This window comes from Tetrao urogallus (genome assembly GCF_951394365.1).
Source record: "Tetrao urogallus genome assembly, chromosome: 4".
In the NCBI taxonomy this organism is placed as follows: Eukaryota; Metazoa; Chordata; class Aves; order Galliformes; family Phasianidae; genus Tetrao; species Tetrao urogallus.
In genome coordinates, this window is record NC_136817.1 from 30,185,452 (window position 1) to 30,199,559 (window position 14,108).

General features: G+C 43.3%; 1 protein-coding gene across 3 annotated transcripts in view; it reads left to right on the forward strand.

Annotated features, from left to right (window-relative positions):
* Positions 1-4,492: 4,492 nt before the first annotated feature.
* RUFY3 (RUN and FYVE domain containing 3) overlaps positions 4,493-14,108 on the forward strand; it is a gene marked incomplete at both ends in the record, with an annotated part of 43,901 nt that continues 34,285 nt past the window's right edge. For all 3 annotated transcript variants that reach the window (XM_079534932.1, XM_079534933.1, XM_079534934.1), the window contains one exon: positions 4,493-4,670. In XM_079534932.1, coding sequence (XP_079391058.1) covers positions 4,493-4,670 — 178 coding nt within the window. The remainder of the gene's footprint in view (positions 4,671-14,108) is intronic.

Sequence of the window (14,108 nt, forward strand, 5' to 3'; positions counted from 1 at the left end):
AGGTTGCAGAAGCTTTTGATGCCAGCAGCACCTGCTTTCTTGATACAGATGGTTCCAATCAGAGAGAGAATAAGAGGAAGACTTATGCTGAGCTGTAGTAAATACTCAGAATACTTCTTAAATGCTGTAAAAGCCACTTGATTATGCTGCCTTCCTTGCTACCACTCAAAGCCTGCCGGAGGTATTTGATTCCTTAAATCTCTGTACTTCACAGTAATAAGAGAACGAAGTTTGTTACTTGTTCAGGAAACAGAAATTCTGATCCCAATTTCCAGTGGTCACAGCTGGCACAGCCACTGAAAGGAAGGCGGGGCAGCTGGTGGTGTGTTGGTCCAGGCTGAAGTCAAAGGGGAGGAGAGAGAGGTTGCATGAGAGCAGAAGTTGTGTTCTTGGATCTGCCAGCAAGAGTTTTGCATATCAAGGAAGAAAATAGAAAGACCAGAATTGTTTCACATAAAAATGTGGGAGCTGCCTTACTGGACTGGAATGACAAGCTGCCTGATCTTATGCATCAGTCACAAACAGGCTACCTGCTTTACAAAAACATGCACAAACTTGCTTATGATTCATGCTTATCTTATGCTGTGGTATAAAAGCTGGTGTTTCATCATAATTTTTTAATCTTGTCTGCATGGAATTATCTGCTCCTGTACTCTCTCTCAAGATAATGAGCAGCTGCTCAGAGCCCTGTGGTATGTCTGAGCTGTTGCCATCAGGTAGTTTCCTTTTGAGAGTGCTTCCAATTTGTGTAGTGTTGATAGCTTTTTTCTTTTTTCTTTTTTTAAATATGGTTCAGTGGTCTCCTGCGATTTTAAATAACCAGAAGTCATGCAGTCATCTGAAGCAGTAATCTCATCTGCCAATGCTGCCGTTTTGCTGTCTGGCTGTTGTGCAGCCCCTGTGCAGCCATCGGGGCGGGAAGTTCTCTGCCAAGGAACGAAGGTTGGGGTGGTGGCAGGTTGGTTGTGCTGGCGCTAGAAGCAGAAGGGCTCAAAGGTGCCCTCAGGAGTCCGAAAGGTGGTTTAGGGGATTGGTTTGTCATTGTTTAGACCTTTTTTCATTTTAAAAGCTGAATAAATTGGAAATACTCTCCAGTGCAACTGAGATTTGAAACGCTGCTGGATGGTGGAATGGTTTGCTTTCAAACTGTGAAGTGCTAAAATTCAAACATATTTGCCAACTGCTGTGTTTTGTAATCTGGCCAGAGCCTCTATCCTGCTTTGCCAAAGTGTGGTTAGTACTAGATTTTTCTAGGACTGCTCCAAGCATCTGACTTGTTTAAAGTTCCGAAAGAGATCCTTCATTGACTGACCTCCTCTTCCCTTATAACCTGCACTTGACCATTCATTGAACCCAAACCCTCCTACAGCTCCAGCGCTTGGCATCAAGTTGTGAGGAATTCTTTTTCAAAGGCTTTATGAAAGCTACAAGTACATGATACTGTTGTTTTATAAGATTCTTTGTTGCTTTATAACTTTGAGACCCAGGGTAGGGGTAGAGGTTTCATGTCCTGTTTTCCAGATGGGGGGGGGAAGACTCTCAGATCAATAGATCACACAGGATAGTTTTTGTGTTGTGGGGTTTTGTTGTTTTGTTTTAGTAAAATCAGTTACAATCAATCAGGTTTTCAGCATCTGCGGAGACATTTTGGTGTTGTGCTTCAAGGAAATATAACTTTTATTGAGGTGAGGTAGCTGTTTCTTCTAGTCTAGCAGTTGTTCAAAGTGTGACAGGTGATATATTCTGTGTTGTGAGGCATGCTCATGAAACAAAATATTTCAGAAGCAATATTTTGATTTACTTTCATAAAATCATGAAGGCTGGGAAAGACCTGTAAGATCATCCGGTCCAACTAATCCCATCCCACTAATGCCCACTGACCACAGCCCTCAGTGCCACATCTCCATGGTTCCTGAACACCCCCAGGGATGGTGACTGCACCACCTCCATGGGCAGCCTGTGCCACTGCATCACTTCAGTTTTCCTTGATTAAAAATTACCTGTGCAGTATTTAGAGCAGGAACGTTGCATAAGGAAAGCCTGAAAACACACCTGGGCTGAAAAGGGTGGAGTGGCTGCTTTTATCTCTTCATGGTCAGAAGAAGCAGATGGCATACAAGGAAACCAGTAGAATAATACCTAAAGAAACTTCTGCTGTGATCATTCTGTGTGGGTCATTTGTCAGTGCTGAAGCCAGTGGAAGACCATTGTTTTGAAGTGGGAGCTGCAGGGTTGCACCCAGTGTTATTTGTAGTTACAATTGACAGTTACATACATCAGTTTACAAAATAGCTCATGGTAATTTGTTGACTCTTAAGAGTTTATTCTGATGATTTGCTGTTTGTTTGGACTGCTTCAGAAAGCAAGAGCAAAGGGCACAGTGTTCTGTAGCTGTGTAAGACAGCTTTCACTGGTTTTTGGACTAGTGAGATGTGAGTGCTGAAATTGGAGCTGGTTGAAAGGACATACAAGTATGATATGGGCTAGTGTGTCAGAGTGTGATATCAAGCCCATTCCTTCTTAGGAATTCCTGTTCCCTCTGTCCTCCTAATTCTTAGGAATTCCTTCTTAGACAGAGGGAACAGTAGTAACTGTTGTTATCTGTCATGTAATTCTTCTTTCCATCACTGTAATAACATGCTGCGTGGCTTTTTCTTTCAGTGTAGTGGGGAGAAAGAGGTGCTGAGTGAGAATGCCGTGTGCCAAGCAGGAAGTTTTCACTGGAAGCAGCAGCTTTCTCTTGCTTGGTGGAAATAACAGTGAACTTTCTGTGTTTTTTTTTTTTTTTTTTTTTTTTTTCCAGTTTCATTATGAATTTTTGACATACTGAGTGCTTTCTTAAAAAAAAAAAAAAAAAAAAAAAAAAAAAAAAAGCTTTGTGAGTTGGCATTTGGATTTCTGCATTGAGGGATTGTTTTTTGTTTCATCTTTATTAGAAATGGATATATGTTTTTTCTGGCATTTCTTTAGGGAAAAGTATACAGTCTGTAATTGAGGTCTTGTGAGCAATCATCCCTGTGTTCCCATCGATGTGCTTTGTTGGTGAACAGTCAGCTTCTGCTCACTTCTTTGGGTGGGTGCTGGGGACGAGCCTCCATTTCAGATGGATGCTGCCCACCTACTCTCTGCCACGTACTGGAGCCACGCAAGAATAGAACCATCCCATAGCTCCCGGGGGCGGAAATCCTGCATCATGTTGCTGGCTGAATAGTGACTGAAGATAAGAAGGCTCTCAGTGGGCTGGCATGGAGCAGCGCTGCCTTCCGTGCCCCAGAGATGGGATGTGTGGGCCGAGGCATGGAGGAAGTTCATCTGGGTGCATGGGACTGCTGTTTGGCTCTTGAGACACTGAGAGCCTGTTTCTGTGCCTGCTGAGAGGCGATGCTTCATCCTGAACTTCACCTGAGCAATACCTTCTTTCAGCTGATGCTTTTGAAGTTCTAAGATTGTCGCGTACCTCCGTATGTTTGTGTTGTTCCTCACTGTTCTCCGGTTGTGTGTGTGCCCTTCTCAAACATCTTAATCCTACCTTACTGAAGTGCTTAGCTGTAGAGCTCTTTTTTTTTCTCATCGTTTCCCGAGCCGATAAATCCGTCCTAAATTTCTCTATGCATGGGAAATCTTAGCTCAAAGGTACCACATGAGGGGGTTGCACAACAAAAATAGAATGGAACTGCGCACCTGCTGTGAAAACAAAGGTACTTACTTCACTCGTGCAGCGGCATCCAGCGCATGAGAGGAATACAGATGTCTCTTTGTATTCCTTGCACTGCTCTTTGTAGTACAGGGGCGGCTGATGAGAAATCCGTGCTGTGCTGCTCGGAAATTGCCCAGCAGAGCCTGATGAGAAGCTGCTGGGGATGATGAGACCTAATTGCCGTCCCTGCATCAGCAGCGCCTATGAAGCATCCTGGGAATTGCTCGCCCCACGCTCAGAGCAGCTGGTCACATGAGCTTGAATTTTCAGTTCAGTTCATTAGTCAGCCATTTTGGTCAACACCCTGCTTACTGCGCACAACCAATCCTAGCAGCACTCGCTGCCCTGCCTGAGCTGGCAAGAAAGGCACCAGCAGCTTCATTTCAGCAAACCTGGAGATCTTTTTCTACGTTCTTCCTTTGTTTTTGCTTGGGTAGCCATCAGAGGAAGCTCTTTTTTTTTCTTCCTCCTGCATTTTTTTTTTTCTTTTAATATTTTTTTTTAATCTTTTTTTTTTCCATCTTTGATGCAGAAGCCAGGTTTCCTGTGGTTGCTTAGGATCAATAGCCTTTAGCATTATCTGAAGACAGCGACAGCTGACGAAGAGGAGGGAGGAACAGACGAGCGTGAAGGAGCAGCGTTTTTACCTTGCTTTATATATGAAAAGGCCAAAGCAGTCTGTGCGATCCTGAGCACATCTGACCTATAATAGCAAGGTATTTCTTGTTTTCTTCTTCCAAAAGCCCTTCTTCTTAGTTCTTTTTTCCCTGTTGTTGTCGTACCAGCTGAGTCATCATGTCTGCTCTGACGCCTCAAAGCGACATGCCAACCCCCACCACCGACAAGATCACTCAGGCTGCCATGGAGACCATCTATCTTTGCAAATTCCGAGTGTCCATGGACGGAGAATGGCTCTGCTTGCGCGAGCTGGATGACATCTCGCTGACCCCCGACCCAGAGCCTACCCATGAAGGTACGGTCCAGTTTGCTGCCTTGGGATCCCTGTAGCCGTCGCATTGTTACCGCTGCTGCAAGAGTTGGGAGGGGGTGTCTCCAGGATGAGATGCTCTTGTCCAGCCTGCAGTACCTGGAAATCGTGTGATGTACCCGAAAGCCAACTCAGTGCTTCTCACTGCTCTTGTCATTTGTAATCCGCCCTTTTAACAGAGACAGATCTGTGCTTTCTTTTTTTTTTTTTTTTTTTTAAATGTATCAGGAAAGATTGGGTTTGTGTCTCAGGAAGGAATTTACTGTGATGTGTATTCCACAAAGCATACTGGTAGCATGCTGACTTCTGTCTGCATACGGTCAGTGGGTAATTTTTGGAAAGCCCCAGGTGATTGCACAGCTGTGCTTATTGTCAGGTGATAATGCCACCATGAGTCTTGCCCCTTGCTTCTGTTGAGCATGCTGCTGTTTATTATAGCTCAGGAGCCTGGAATGTGGAGGTATAAGACATCTTGCTTTTTATTGAGAATAGCTTTGTAATCTGGGCTGATGGTGAAAACAATTTAATACCAGGTCACGTGAAGTGAGAACTGAAAGCTTTGTGAGACAGAAATGGAGAAGACAGCCACCCACTGCATCTCCTCCTTGCCCTTGGTAGGGCAGAGTTTCTGCAGAAATTGATTGTAAGATGGTCTTGTGCTTCCAGAGTTACTTAGCATCAATACTGCTGGGTTCTGAGTGACACTTGGGGGACGCTGAGCATCTTTCAGTCCTGCAGTGAGGGAATTCCATCTTTGCACTCCAGGCTGCTTTCTGTTAATAGTTAAGTATGATTTCACCAAGTAGCCTTGCTTGGCCCATTTGATGGGGTTTGTCAAATCAGTAACATCTTTCTCTACTGTTGTCTTGTGGATGCAGCAGTTTAAATTGTTCTGTGATTTTGGGCTTTAAACTTAACTGAGCAGCGGCAGCTGTTGGGTTTGGATTTGCTTGCCAAATGGGGGATTAGAGAGGGATTTCAAAAGCAGAGGCTGACATTCCCTCTGAAGCAGCATTTCGGTGAGGTGCTGTGGGCTCAGGGTGCAGCAATTCAACTGACTTGCAGTTTCCACGTTCTTGTATGTGGCATGGACTTAGGCAGTCTTCTGTGGTATTAGACTTCATTTTGTTTTGTTTTAACAGAGTCTTCTAGTGTTGATAGATTGATCTTTGTTCTCTCTGTCTCCTTCTTCCTCCATCTTTCTGATAAACACTAGCCTCCCTTATGATTTGTCACTCTGGGGTTAGTAAATGACCTGAGCAGTCTAGGGCACTCTGGAAAACCTCTCTGTCACACTGCAAGTCTGTTAGTTAGGTCCTTGTTCTCATATGAGTCTCTTTCTCTCTCCTTGCCTCCTTTAATCAAACTCAAGGCAAGATAGGCTTAGATGATTCCATCTACCCCGGTGCACAGCCTTAAGCTTTTCTGTATTACCTTTCCCAAATATGTTGAAAATGTGTCTCTATAGCGTACAAAGTGCACTCTTGTAGGCAATGAAAGCACTAATATTGGACTAAAGCTTCCCAAAGTACAAACATAATTGTTTTAAATGCTCTTATTATAGGCAGTCTCTTGCAGGTACCAGAAGGGTTTGGTTGGAAAACAGTATTTGCTTATTTCACTGCAATATTGATTCTAATGTCAAAAAAGAATAAAAAGAGAGATGTATGAAAATGACCTTTATGGAGATATTTATACATTTATAATGTAACGTTGCTTGTTGGAAGGGAGAAAGACTTGATCCAAATTATGTTATTAACAGAGACGATAAGAAGTGTTCATAACAGGAAAGCTGACACAGCTTTATCCCTAGCATTGGAGCTGCTGTTACTGCATCAGCACTGCTCCTGTGTCCTCTGTGCGCGGGGATGAGGGGACAGGAAGACAGCTTGCAGATGCTGGGTGCTCCTCTGAGAGGGAAAACAAGGAGTGAGGGCTTGTTCTGTAGCTTCCCTGTAATTCTGATGTAGGAAGGTAGGAACTGAAGGAGAAAAAAAAAAAAGCCCAGGAGTTCTGCCAAATGCGTAATGAGAAATTGTATTTTTTTCTTACAAATCAAGACATAAAATCGGGATGTAGTTCAGTCACGTATCTGAAAGAAGGATTTAACCCTTGTTGCTGTCCTTCAGCTCTTGCTGCTTCCCAAAAGGTTTTGCCTTTGGGCTCTCTCCACTGATTTGCTGTGCCCCCTTGCCATCCTGCTTTCTTCCTCCTCCTCCTCCTCGCTGTCTGTACTCCTGCTGGGCTGCTCTCATGTGACATGTGGTGATGACTCAGTCAGTGAATGAGGTGGGAGACCTGGGGACTGTGGCTTCTCCTCCTGGCTTCCCAGTTTTTTCAGCTGTACATCTTGCAGGCCTGACACCTTCCTGCTTTGCTTCACGTGGTCGGCTGCAGTGTGATGCTCTGCTTCTTGTTTTTAAAGATGCTTTTTTGTTGTTGTGGTTCTACCACAGCCAGTGCAAAACAAGTGAAGTAACTGAAAAAACTGGATTGCTGCTAAACAAAAAGCTGCAGTAATTTGTTTATTTTTCTTTCTGGTGAAAACAGATTGTAAACAGGGATTAATTTTATTGCTGCTGCTTTTTTTTTCTTATTGACAGTTCGAGCAGGTTACTTAGGAAGCGTGGTTTAAATCTGAAAGAGGAAGTTAAAGGAAGTGATTCTTGCTTAGCCTGGTTTTATATCCCTCATCAAAACCCCATGTTTTAGTTCCAGTGAGAAAGAGACTTCAGATGATATCTCAGCAGTGCCAACTCACGGCAATGCAATGCTTTGGGGAGCTGGAGGCCAGTGCTGTACTCTCTGCTTTTGCTCCAAGGGCTCCCCGAGCAGAGGCAGCTGGTGCTTGCTGTTCTCAGGGCTGACCTTGTTGCTCTTAAACAACATTTCTGAATTAGGAACTCTGAAGTGTACTGTGCTGTGCAGGCATCACAAGGTGGCGAAATGCGGCACAATTGGCTTTTGTACTCTTGTTTGTAACAGATGTAGTGGTTGTTGAGGCACCCTTAGAGACTGGGCTGGGAAAAAGTGCCTGCACAGACAAGATTGAACACTGATGGGAACTTTTAGGGAAGGTGCCAAATGGACCTGTACAGTTCTTACTGTTTGGTAGATTTCTATTTTGAATAAGCATTCTTCATGAGAGCTTCATGCTAGAGCAATGAAATCTTAATCCTCACCTGATCAGCTTCTAGTTGAGAGCAGAAAGAATGTGATAGCTGTGCGATCTGAAATTGTGTGCTATCAAGCGTTGCAGTATCACTTAAACAGAACTGTAAAACCGACATCTGCTTGCAGCTACTTTTCCATCCTTCTTGCACGTTTCAAAATGCTTTAAAGAAGCAGCAAGATCTCATTAGCTATGTTTTTGTTTTGCAAATAAGTAGCTTCTCAGTGCTAAAGTTTGCATGCTGCGGGCTGTGAGAATTGCCTTATTTCAGGCTGGGGAGCTGCAGTACTCTTTAGTTTGGTCCAAATTGTGTGACACTCGCAGCCCAGCCTGGTACGAGCCCTCAAGTGTGGAGACTGAGGTCCTGCTATAAAACTGCACAGAGCAAAATGCACCTAGGAGGAAACTCTGGCAACTGTTTTGTTGTACCTTTTTTTTCTAGTGGTGTGGAATAGAAGCAGACTGCTGGGAGAGGTGGGAATGGCTTTAGGAGTTGTATCTTTTACATTATAAAACAAATCTCGTGTAAGCACCCTGCTGAGGGTAGCAGAGACCTTTTGCACTTTCAAAGAAACCGTGTGAGTTTGGTTTTTTTTTTATTGTAAGAAAAGTACCTCTTCTGGTGGCAGAAACCCCTAAGCAGGGCAAAAGTTTGAGGAGGCTTAAAGAAGTGCATGGATTGCCAGATACTCCTAGGTCGTATAGCCTCCTTATAGGCATGAGCTAGAGACTTGATTTAATACAACAAATGTAAGGTTGGTTATGTGTAAGGTGTGTGAATTACGGTCTGTTAAGAATCAGTCTTTTGAATAGTAGTTAGGCCATGTAATCCAGGCAGCACATAGTCTTTATTGCATTGCTTTTCACTGTCATCCTCCTGTAGAACAGGAAGGAGATGTCCTCCTTGCTGCATTTGTGCTGAATCCCATCACAAGTCAGGAGCTGCTGAAGGAAGGGCAGGACAGAGGCAACAGGACTCCAAACCAAAGGAAAATGAAGTTTTAAAGATCTTCGTGGCAATCAGTACTATATGCCAGTCCTCAAATGAATTGAAAAATGAATGCCCTGTAAGGTATAAGGACGAGGGTGACGTCAGCTCTAGTTCTGTTTTGATTTAAAGTTTAAACTTTTTGTAATTCTTTTCCATGTTATAATTGGCAAATAGCATTCAAGAATTGTTTGCTTTTCTAAGCTTGCTCAGCCTAAATGAAGTGCAATGAGCTTGGGAAATATGGAGAAAGCTTCTTTCCCTGAGAAATAATTGGAAGCTGCAGAGAAACATTTTGGGTGCCAACCAAGATGCAAAATGAAAAATTGAAGAAAAAAAGTGTATTTTCTTTTTCTTTTTCAGTGTGCATGTGCTCAAAATAAAATAGGCAATTTCCCATTGCAGTTATTAATGAATTTCTGCTTGGAAAAAGAATGACTGTGGAGAAACAGTAAATGATCTCAGTTATGTGCACGCAATTGCAAGGTACATACCTTGCTTGTTGCAGTTTGTAAAGTCAGTGATGGCAACAGCCTTTAAAAGAAAATCATAACAGTTTTTTTCACTATAAAATATTGAAGTCAGTTATTGCAATTGGTGATGAAAGCACAAGCTGTTGGTGCTGTGAGGTAAAGAAAGCAGTTCAAAGGATCGTTAAGGTTGGAAAAGAGCTCTATGATCATCCGGTCCAACCATCAGCCCAGGCCCACAAACCATGTCCCTCAGCTCTGTATGGCCAGATGCTGGGTAAGATGCAGTGACTGGGAGAACAGTGGCAGTAGGAGCAGTGTGACAGCGCAGGGATTGAGTCGGTGTGTGATGCATGGCTGGAAGAAATAGATAAAAGCAACTGTTATCTGCAGAGAGCAGACTGCACCAGAGTCAGCAGCATCAGCTGAGAGCAAGCAGAGGCTTTCAGGGACACATTAGTACCTGTGCATGCTGTGTTCTCTCTTTTGGTCTCCTGCCCTGCAAAGAGAGCTGGGACTTCTGTAATTCTGTGGCCTTGCAGGCACGTGGCAGTGCTGCAGGGTGGGAGAATGTGTTTGGTAAGCAGTTTTGGTAGCCATTTTTCAACCGTCCAGTTTTGGATATAGCTTGCCCAGGCAGAAACTGCAGGCTGAAATGAATTGACTTCTTGTTTCTAGTGTACGCAGACTATCTGTCTCCATTTTTAGGTAGTAGGTTTTATTTTTTTTTATATATTATTTTATTCTGATCTGTGTACAGTGGCCATTTCTGGTGGTTTTGGATCGCACGTTATTTCAGCATGATGCTGAACCCCTCTTTGGGTTGTCCCTTTTGTTGCTGACACTACATGAACTACCTGATTTGCAAATCTCTTGGAAAGAATTACTCATTACCTCTCTCTGTGCATACCTTTACTGACCAGCTTAATTATTCCATATTAAATGTATTATTTCTCATTCCTAAGGCAATAAATAAGGGGATCGTGCAATGTAAATAAACACAACAATATGACTATAGCTTTCCTTCCAGTGATAAAGCTATTAGTTGTCCATGCAATGAAAGAGAATGTTAGTCTTAAAGAAGGAAGGCTAAAAGACATGAATACAGTCTGTTCTATTTCTGAGAAAACTCTTCCCACTTTCCCTTGTGGGATGCTTTGGCCCAGAAAAAAACAAGCAAGTGTTTAAGGCAGCAGACTAAAAGTTAAAATCGGAGAAATAATCCTATAATTTACATTCTAATGAGCGCATGTGTCAGCATTTCTTCCACTCACATCCATCTGGCCACCAGCATGGATGGTGCTTCTTCCCTTTAGGGCATGATAAGGCATAACTGGCAGTGAAACTGTCCGTACCTTCTGGTTGTACTTAGGGTTGCTGTAGGTTTCCACTTACTGCTCAGAGGACCTTTGAGTGAATCTGAGAAGTGCTGTGGTTTGTTGATGAGGCACAAAGGAGTGTTCTTTCCTTCCAGAGGAAAAAGACTTTGGAGTGCTTTGGGTATTGGTGCTTAAATGAAAGAAGTGCGTTTGTGTACTGAGAGGGAGAAGAGGATCAAGACAGCTCCCCTTGTTGCTTGCCATTTTTCTTTGCAGTTTGGTTAGATTTAGTTCACTGTTGTCTCGATTCCTGAGTATGTTGTTTGGCCGTAATTGACTCATCAGCTCTTCTGTAGGTCTTATTTCCCATGTGTCAGCTGTTCTCACTGCTTTGCTCAGAGGTTTTGTCAGTTGAGGCAGATAACCAGGAGCAGAGGGGGTTTGATAGAAGTGCCCTGAGACAGCCTGAATGCAATATGGCCGTCTTTCCTGCTCTTGGGCTTTAGCTGATGTCTTCCCTATATATCACAACAGCCGCTGTGGGCTACCTTAAAAATAACCTCTTTATTGGTAAGCAGAACATAGGGACCCCAAAACAAGCTGCATTTCTGTTTGTAAATCTTCGGCACAGTTAATGCTTTGTGTAAGCGTCTGTACAAAAACTAGTGGATTTAGGTCAGGTTTCTCATAGCAGCCAAAATACTTTGTGTATCAGGCTCTGTTTTCACTTCTCAAAATTGGTGTGTTTTTTTGTTTTTTTTTTTTCCTTATTGCTTTTCTGACCCATTAGCTTCTCCTTATAGATTAATTAATGACTCTGTATGTCTGTACTCAGCTCTGGTGAGGTCACACCTCAAGCACTGTGTTCAGTTGTGGGCCCTCACTACAAGAAAGTCATCGAGGCCCTGGAGCGTGTCCAGAGAAGGGCAGTGAAGCTGTGGGGTTTGGAGCACAAGTCTTATGGGGAGCGGCTGAAGGAGCTGGGGTTGTTCAGTCTGGAGAAGAGGAGTCTCAGGGGAGACCTTATGACTCTGCAGCTGCCTGAAAGGAGGCTGTGATGAGTTGGGGGTTGGACTCTTCTCCTGGGTAACATTGATAGGATGAGAGGAAATGGCCCTACATCGAGCCTGGAGTGGTTTAAGTTTGGTTTATAGGACAAATTTATCTGGAAGAGTGGTGATGTGCTGGCACAAGGTCATGGTGGAATCACCATCCCTGGAGGTGTTCAAGAGACACAGAGATGCGACACTGAGGGACGTGGTCAGTGGGCATGGAGAGGATGTGCTGGGGCTGGATTGGATGATCTTAGTCTTTTCCAGCCTTCTTGATTCAGTGGTCCAGTGACTTCAGATGTGAACAGAACACATGGACTGGGAGGCAGTGTGTGTTGGGGAATTTGCAGTTCTTTTGTTAGGCTTACTGCAGATCCCAGGAGTTTGCTTATAGGTGGTATCCAGTATAATCTTAAGATGCCCTTCTCTGGACACGCTCCAGGGCCTCGATGACTTTCTTGTAGTGAGGGCCCATAACTGAGCACAGTACCTGAGGTCTGAGTACAGATATACAGAGTCATTAATTAATCTGTAAGGAGAAGCTAATGGGTCAGAATGTTAAAGCTGGTAGTGCTCGTTGCACATCATTTCTTAATGAGCATGTTCTGCATAGGCAGTTTGAGGGAAACAGGTTAAGTTGTTGTATAGCTCGGGTCTATGAGTAGTGTTCTGTAGTCAATGTGTAGCTAAGCATTTATTAAAGGCCACATGTTCACTTGTTCAGATCTATTTAAAATACCACAGAGATGCTTCTGCTGCATATTTGGGAACTCAAGCAGTTTCCTTCTCTTGAGACACCTGTTACGAAGCACTGTAAAATGAATCTGATGCTTTTTTTATCCCTGCTCTACCCACAGCATGAAAATCCACAGCCTTGGCTTCCCCTGCACATAGTCAGCTTTTGCATGTAGTGTGTTGTTGTGACACTGCTTAGTAGTGCGGCAGCTTGTCGCAGAGTGGTGTTACCTTTGGATTGAAACTTTTCTGTAATGGTGTTGGGGGCTGCCAGAAGGTGTAGGAGCATTGTGTTGTGGTGCACAGCTGGCTGGGCTTCGGAGAGGTATGGTGTTAGTTGGCTTCTACTCCCAACCTTGTGCTAGGATCGTAATTTCAATCTTAATAATAATCAAGAGCTCTTTCTGTTTAATAGCAGTGTAATATACGAGTATACAGCTTCCTTGCTGTAGTGTGAAGCTGGACGTATCAGCTCCAGCCCTTGATGCTACTGGACTGACTCTTGTTTTCCAACCAGTTGAGATCTCTGTTTTGCTGACATTGCAGTGGTTAAGAAAATAACTTTAAAATGCATTATTCTTAAAATAATGGATAGGATTTTCATATTAATATATCTGTCATTAAAGTGCTTCAGTTTCTTCAATGCCTTTGCATTTGCTGCAGTGTGATACTCAGTTCCCCATTACTGCTCTTCCTGTGAATCTGGTTGGAGTGTGGCAGTTCTTCTATGAAAACTTCATCTGGGTTTAAACTTGGTATCCGTGTTATCACTGGTGTGTTATCACCATCATACCAAAAGTATTATATTGATCTTAAATGTACTGTGAGGAGGAGCATGGGAGCCGTCAAGTTGAGGCTTTGTTTTTTTTTCTTTAGGAAGATTTTTTTTTTTTAATATTCTAGACAAGTGGAGAAAGCTGTACGTAGTAAAAGAAGAGATTAAATAAACGTATGCAAAGCCTCAGTTAAATGCATGAGGCAATGAACACAAATTTGCAAGGAGATGCTAATTCAGTCTGTTTCTTTTCCTCTAAATCTTTGCAGATACCATAGTCCTTCAGTGCCAGTGTAAATTGATGAATTTCTCACTAGAAGGAGGATGGGATTATTGCTGGTATGGAAAAAAATCAAAAAACAAAAAGCCAAACAAATAAAATTGAATCTGCAGTGGACATTTCATAGAATCATAGAATGGTTTGAGTTGTAAGGGACCCTTAATGGCCATCTGGTCCATCTTCCTGGCAGTGAACGGGAGCACCTACAGCTACACAGGTTGCTCAGATCCGCACATTTATTCGTAAGCTTTACAGGAATTGCTTGCTGAGGGTTTTTGTTTCATTGTTTTCTTAAATAAAAGTAAAAGCCTCAGTCTTTTAAGTGTGAAGGAGGAGGCGATCATTCAGCTGTAGCTGGCAGTCACTAGAGGTTTCTTGCCCCTTTCTGTGAAACATTCAGCTCAGACCTGATATCTGTGGGTTGGGGGTGGGGGGGATTGGACTGCTTGGAATTTGCTGACCTTATTTAGTTTGTGTATTTTTTTTATGGTGATGAGACATAAAAATCTGTTCTATGTGTGAGCATCGCTATCTGTCACAGCTGTCATTGTATGTGGAGGTCTTGGGTGGCTGCTGGATGTGGAGTTGAGCAAAGATGGAGGCCTAGAGGAGCAGAGGTGATAAATGCTTGG